The sequence below is a fragment of the Hydra viridissima genome, unplaced genomic scaffold, assembly GCF_058129835.1.
Source record: "Hydra viridissima isolate aposymbiotic clone 2 unplaced genomic scaffold, HvirCarnegie_v1 scaffold_2, whole genome shotgun sequence".
Taxonomy (NCBI): Eukaryota; Metazoa; Cnidaria; class Hydrozoa; order Anthoathecata; family Hydridae; genus Hydra; species Hydra viridissima.
Genome location: NW_028324301.1, coordinates 26,804,735 through 26,811,346, shown reverse-complemented (window position 1 = coordinate 26,811,346; position 6,612 = coordinate 26,804,735). Strand labels below are relative to the sequence as shown.

The window sequence follows — 6,612 nt, the reverse complement described above, 5'->3', positions numbered from 1 at the left end:
GTCACTGTAATTAACAGTTTAAGAAAATCTAACATTGCTCTTTTAAACATTAGAGACTACATGGCTGCTGAGAAGAGTGAGTGTGGATATTGCATTGTGCAAGAGCGCTACAAAACAGCATACAAGTACGGAGCCAAAAACATTCTAGTGCCGAACGACTTGAAAGTGTTGATCGATATTTATTTGCTGAGATACAGAGACCTTCTTGTCAACGACTCTCACTACATGGCTGCAGACACCAAGACTGTTTTGGAGTTGAGCGACTGCTACAGGCCCCTTTTTCCATCGATGAGACCCAACAAAGACGAATGTGTGACACTCGGTGCAACTAGAGTGCCTGTTTACCAGATGGGTTCCTCTGCTATCTCCTCTTGCCTGACGTCCTGCTTCAGAAAAAGCCAAGTAAACATTCCCATGAAGCGTCTTACTCCCACTTGCATTCGCGGTTCGATAGCCACTTACTTTGCCAACAACAGCAAAGAAGATCGCGAGCGGTTTGCTACACTCTACATGAAGCACAGCAGGAACACAATGGATAGCTTTTATGTGTCCCAGTGGAACGCTGCAGAGGAGTTGCGCTTTGCCCTGGGCATCGGACAGTCCTTCGGAGTCATAGAGTCTTTGACTGTTGAAAAGTCTGAGAGACCACCAAAGAAGGAGAAGGATGTGATGGACTGGCTCCAAACTAATGCAGAGGAGTACGGTTTTCATGAGGTTGAGGACATCTTTGAGGAAGATTTAGACTCCGGTTCTGACTCTGAAGAATGTGCTGCTACTTTCAGCTGTACCACAGTGGTTCCGTTTTCTCCAGCTGTAGAAAACAATGTTCCTTTAGAGGATAGCAACGACCATGCCGTAGATTTCTTGTGTGAACCTACCTCAACTCCTGTTTCGTCTGTTCCATCTGAACAAACAATCGCTGGTCCAGTTCTTGAACTATCCCCTGCTCTTGCACAACTAGTTCCTAACGAACAAGCTGTTTGTATGGATGTAGATCAGACTCTAGCTGTTCCTGTTGGCACAGCTTGTTCTCCTCTTGCATTAACATTATTTCCTGATGAACCGGATTTTATTGAACACCATGCAAAACTTTCTCCAGTTTACTTTAATGAGCAAGTGGTTGCCAAACCTGTTTCTGCTTCTCCTTCTCAGCAAGTCGCTTTCTGTCCTTCAAAAGAGGTCTTTTCTGTTCCTCTGACTCCTAGCCTTGTTGCTTTTCAGCAAACATTGGCCAAACCCAGTTTGTTTCTTTCATCTGATCCAGTTTCAGCTGTTCCTGTCCAACAGGCTGGTACTGTTCTTGCAAAGCAGCTCTCACCTTATGCTGTTCAATCTGTTGGTAGCCTATTTAGCCAAAGTCTTGCCTCTACATCCAGAGGTAAATTCTTTTTGATTTTTGATTTTTGATTTTTATGCAAATCTCAACACGCTTTCAAAAAATGAAAATGCCCAAATCAACTCCTTGCCCTATTGTTATTGTTAGAGCTGTAAAAAAAACAAAACAAAACAAAAAAACAACACAGAAGTGTGTATGTATTTGTTGCAGGACTAATTCTGTGATTGCTTAAATGTTTATACAAGTGAATGATACTAAAACTGATTATGTTTTAGAAGTAAAAGATCCAAGAAGAAAAAAAATCAAGTTGGAAATGCCATCTTTCACTCAAGAACTCATCGGTAATGTAAAACCTAATTTATACAAAGATATATAAACACAAACCTCTTCTTGCACAATTTCAGATGGTTAACTGTTAACAAAAACTAGCCATCATTGCTAAGTGCACTTTTAGAAAGTTGTGTCTACCCGATTTCTAATGATGAAGTTAGAAACATCACCGTTAGAAATCATGCACAGCTTGTTATCATCTCTAACACTTAGAAACTGTTGATGGTTTTTATGAATTAGAAAAATGAACATGGTTTTATTTTATTTCAGGATCAACTCAGCCAAGAACAAAGGAAAACAAAGCAGAAGTTAGCCAATGCCATTTAGGTAATCTTTCAAAAACCAGTTATTGCTATCAGTGCAAACAATAAGGTCAACAAAAAAAAAATAAATAAAAAAACAGAATAAATCTTGTCTTACTTCAGAACCAAATGAATATTTGATTTAATCACTTTGTGTTATGACTTGAGTTTGTAAAATTTTAGATGAAATAGTTGAAGAGCTGAATGCTTGCCCTGGCCACAACGAATGGTTCAACACCAGAAGTTTTCCACGATGTGCAGCTTTGGTGTTGGCATACATCTTGCAAGACGTGTTTACAGATGTAAGCTCAAGTTGCTCGTACAAAGATTACCTTGGCATCTTGGCAAATCATAGCAGTGACAAGCTCATTCATGTCTTGCAAAAGTACTCCTACCAAAGCCATATTAAAGACAAAATTAAAAACATGAAGCTAAAAATTCAAAAAGAGGGTAGTTTAGAAAAGTTTGTTCAATATGGCAATATCGTGAAACCATTTATGTAGTTTAGATAAGTTTGTTCAGTTTGGCAATAAAGATGGGCCTTTTGTGTAGTTTGTTTTATCTATGCTTTTGCAAATATTTTTATCTGTTTCGCTAAAGACATAATAAACAAGAAGTTCTGTTAAACTGTTCTCACATTTCTTATTTAAAGATAGTTCAAACTTTTTTTTATCTTTAAAAAAAAAAAAAAGAAGTCGTTTTGTTATTCTGTGAAAACTTTTAATAGAGTTGCATTTAGAATTACTTCTGATGTTTTTAAGAGTTTGTTAAAAAGCAAAATAATATTTCCTGTGATGTTAAACTGCATAAGTGAAATTTAAAAAAGGAAAACTGCTCCAACCATTTTTCGGAAAAAGAAATCAAAAAGTTCCTTATTTTAAAAGATCTAGACATCCATTTCTTCTTCAGCAAAATAGCGAGGCTTTTTTATGAACTCTTACTCTCTATTTTTTCATATCTTTACACAAAGGATTTTGTTTAGATCAATGTAAACATACATAGAAGTATATTATGTTTTTTTTTTTTTTTTTGTTTTTATGCAGTCTAACTTTTGTTTCACTTCTATTTTATTTTACGTTTATCTTGTATTTTATCATGCCTTATTGGTTTTTGCGTTTTGTGATGTCAAGCTGCGTAAGCTAAACTTAAAAGGGGAAAACTACGCTAACTTTTCTTTGAAAAAATATTCAAGAAGTACCTTAAACGAAAGAGAAAGCACACGAATCTTGCCATCCAATTCTTCTTCTGCAAAGTAGCGAGGCTTTTTATGTACTTTTGCTCTCTAATTTATCTCTATTTACGCAAAGGGTTTTATTTCAATGTAAACACGTATAAAAGAATACTTTGTTAAAAATAATGTTAAAGGAGTTGCGTAAAAAAAAACGTCTGAATAAAGTTTCTTTACAAAAAAAACAACTAAGAAACAAGCGCGCCTAAGAAAAACCAGATCGCGATTCACTAAGTCAAAAAACGAAAGAAACAAAGTTTAAAAGGTCTTTCTAGACAACAAATTCTATTTTTGGCAATGCAGTTTTTGTATTTATGCAACCTAACTTTTGTTTGACTTCTATTTTATTTTACGTTTACCTTGTATTTTATCTTGCCTTTTTGTGTTTTGTGATGTCAAGCTACATAATCTAAACTTAAAAGAAGGAAACTAGGCTAACTTTTCTAGTAGAATATTATGTTGTTGGTTTTGTATGCAGCCTAACTTTAGTTTCATCTATATTTTATTTTGCGTTTATCTTATATTTTATCTTGTCTTTTTGAGTTTTGTATTTTGTGATGTCAAGCTACATAATTTAAACTTAAAAGAAGAAAACTAGGCTAACTTTTCTTTGAAAAATTGTTCAAAAACTACCTTACACCGATAGAGATAGCTCACGAATTTAAAAAGTTGCATCTATTCATCTTCTTCTTCAGCAAAGTAAAGCTTTTTATGCACTTTTACTCTCTAACTTACCTATATTTGCGTAAAGGATTTTATTTAATTCAATTTAAACATAACTAGTAGAATATTATGTTGTTGGTTTTGTATGCAGCCTAACTTTAGTTTCATCTATATTTTATTTTGCGTTTATCTTATATTTTATCTTGTCTTTTTGAGTTTTATATTTTGTGATGTCAAGCTACATAAGCTAAACTTTAAAGAGGAAATTTACGCTAACCTGTCTTTGAAAAACTATTCAAAAACTACCTTTAACAAAGTAGCGAGGCTTTTTATGCGCTTTTACTCTCTAACATACCTATTTTTGCGCAAAGGATTTTATTTAATTCAATTTAAACATGCCTAGTAGATTATTATGTTGTTGGTTTTTTATGCAGCCTAACTTTAGCTACATCTATTTTTCATTTTACGTTTGTCTTATATTTTATTTTATCTTTTTGTGTTCTGTGATGTCAAGCTACATAAGCTAATGTTAAAAGAGGAAAGCTGCGCTAACCTTTCTTTGAAAAACTATTCGAAATCTATTTTTGAGATAATCTAGATTTAAAAGAGGAACACTACGCTAATTTTGCTTTGAAAAAACTCTCGAAAACTAACTTATTCGATAGAGATAGCACACAAATTTAAAAAATTGTATCTACTCATCCACTTCTTCTACAGCAAAGTACTGAGGCTTTTTATGCACTTTTATTCTCTAACATACCTATATTTGCGCAAAGGATTTTATTTAACTCAATGTAAACATACATAGAAGAGTATTGTTACCCGTTTGTTTTATGCAGCCTAACTTTAGTTTCATCTATACATTATATTGCGTTTACCTTATATTTTATCTTGCCTTTGTTAGTTTTGTGTTTTGTTATGTCAAGCTTCATAATCTAATCTTAAAAGGGGAAAACTGCGCTAACTTTTCTTTGAAAAAGTACTCAAAAAGGACCTAAATCGATATAGATAGCTCACAATTTTAAAAAGTTGCATATAGTCATCTTCTTCTTCAGCAAAGTATCGAGGCTTTTTATGGATTTTTACTCTAACTTTCCTATATTTGCGCAAAGGACATTATTTAATTCAACTTAAACATGCCTAGTAGATTATTATGTTGTTGGTTTTTTATGCAGTCTAAACTTTGTTACATCTATATTTTACGATTAACTTATATTTTATCTTGCCTTTTTGAGCTTTGTGTTCTGTGATGTCAAGCTACATAGTCTAAACATAAAAGAGGAAAACTACGCTAAACTTGCTTTGAAAAACTATTCAAAAACTACCTTTAACAAAGTAGCGAGGCTTTTCATGCACTTTTACTCTCTAACATACCTACATTTGCGCAAAGGATTTTATTTAATTCAATTTAAACATGCCTAGTAGATTATTATGTTGTTGGTTTTTTATGCAGCCTAACTTTAGTTTCATCTATATTATGTTTTAGGTTTATCATATATTTTATCTTTTCTTTTTGAGTTTTGAGTTTTGTGATGCCAAGCAACTTAAGCTAAACTTAAAAGTGGAATGCTACGCTAACCTTTCTTTGAAAATCTATTCATAAACTACCCTAGACAAAAGCTAGATTTAAAAGAGGAAAACTACACTATTTTTACTTTGAAAAAACTTTCGAAAACTACCTTAATCGATAGAGATAGCACACGATTTTAAAAAATTGCATATAGTCATCCACTACTTCTGCAGCAAAGTAGCGAGGCTCTTTATGCACTTTTTCTCACTAGTTTGCTTATATTTACGCAAAGGAATTCATTTAATTCAATCCAAACATATATAGAAGATTATTATGTTACGATTTTTTTTTTCTTTTATGCAGCCTAACATTTATTTCACCTACATTTTATTTTACGATTAACTTTTATATTACCTTTCCTTTTAGTGTTTTGTGTTTTGTGATGTCAAGCTACATAAGCCAAACTTTAAAGAGGAAAACTACGCTAAGCTTTCTTTGAAAAACTATTCAAAAACTACCTTAAACAAAGTAGCGAGGCTTTTTATGCACTTTTACTCTCTAACATACCTACATTTGTGCATAGGGTTTTATTAGATTCTAGTAGGTTATTACGTTGTTGTTTTTTTATGCAGTCTAACTTTAGCTTCATCTATATTTTATTTTACGTTTATCTTATATTTTATTTTGTCTTTTTGAATTTTGTGTTTTGTGATGTCAAGCTACATAAGCTAAACTTAAAAGAGGAAAGCTACGCTAACCTTTCTTTGAAAAGCTGTTCAAAAACTACCTTAGACATAATCTAGATTTAAAAGAGAAAGACTACGCTATTTTTGCTTTGAAAAATCTTTCGAAAACTACCTTAATCGATAGAGATAGCACAGGATTTTAAAAAGTTGTATCTAGTCATCCACTTCTTTCACAGCAAAGTAGCGAGGCTTTCTATGCGCTTTTACTCTCTAACATACCTATTTTTGCGCAAAGGATTTTATTTAATTCAATTTAAACATGCCTAGTAGATTATTATGTTGTTGGTTTTTTATGCTGCCTAACTTTAGCTACATCTATTTTTCATTTTACGTTTGTCTTATATTTTATTTTATCTTTTTGTGTTCTGTGATGTCAAGCTACATAAGCTAATGTTAAAAGAGGAAAGCTGCGCTAACCTTTCTTTGAAAAACTATTCGAAATCTATTTTTGAGATAATCTAGATTTAAAAGAGGAACACTACGCTAATTTTGCTTTG

At 32.8% G+C, this 6,612-nt stretch overlaps 1 protein-coding gene across 1 annotated transcript; it reads left to right on the top strand.

The window, feature by feature from the left end:
• Positions 1-92: 92 nt before the first annotated feature.
• Positions 93-2,659, top strand: LOC149892668 (uncharacterized). Its single transcript, XM_090080082.1, has 4 exons — positions 93-1,378; positions 1,612-1,677; positions 1,937-1,993; positions 2,152-2,659. The coding sequence occupies exons 1-4, from the start codon at positions 226-228 to the stop codon at positions 2,469-2,471; spliced, it is 1,596 nt and encodes a 531-aa protein (XP_089936208.1). The 5' UTR covers positions 93-225; the 3' UTR covers positions 2,472-2,659.
• The last annotated feature ends 3,953 nt before the right edge of the window (positions 2,660-6,612 follow it).

Bases quoted from the DNA above. Each gene is read 5' to 3' on its own strand.
- LOC149892668 (XM_090080082.1), top strand. From the start codon at position 226: ATGGCTGCAGACACCAAGACTGTTTTGGAGTTGAGCGACTGCTACAGG. The intron at 1,379-1,611 runs GTAAATTCTTTT...ATTATGTTTTAG, and splicing joins TCTTGCCTCTACATCCAGAG to AAGTAAAAGATCCAAGAAGA. The intron at 1,678-1,936 runs GTAATGTAAAAC...ATTTTATTTCAG, and splicing joins TTTCACTCAAGAACTCATCG to GATCAACTCAGCCAAGAACA.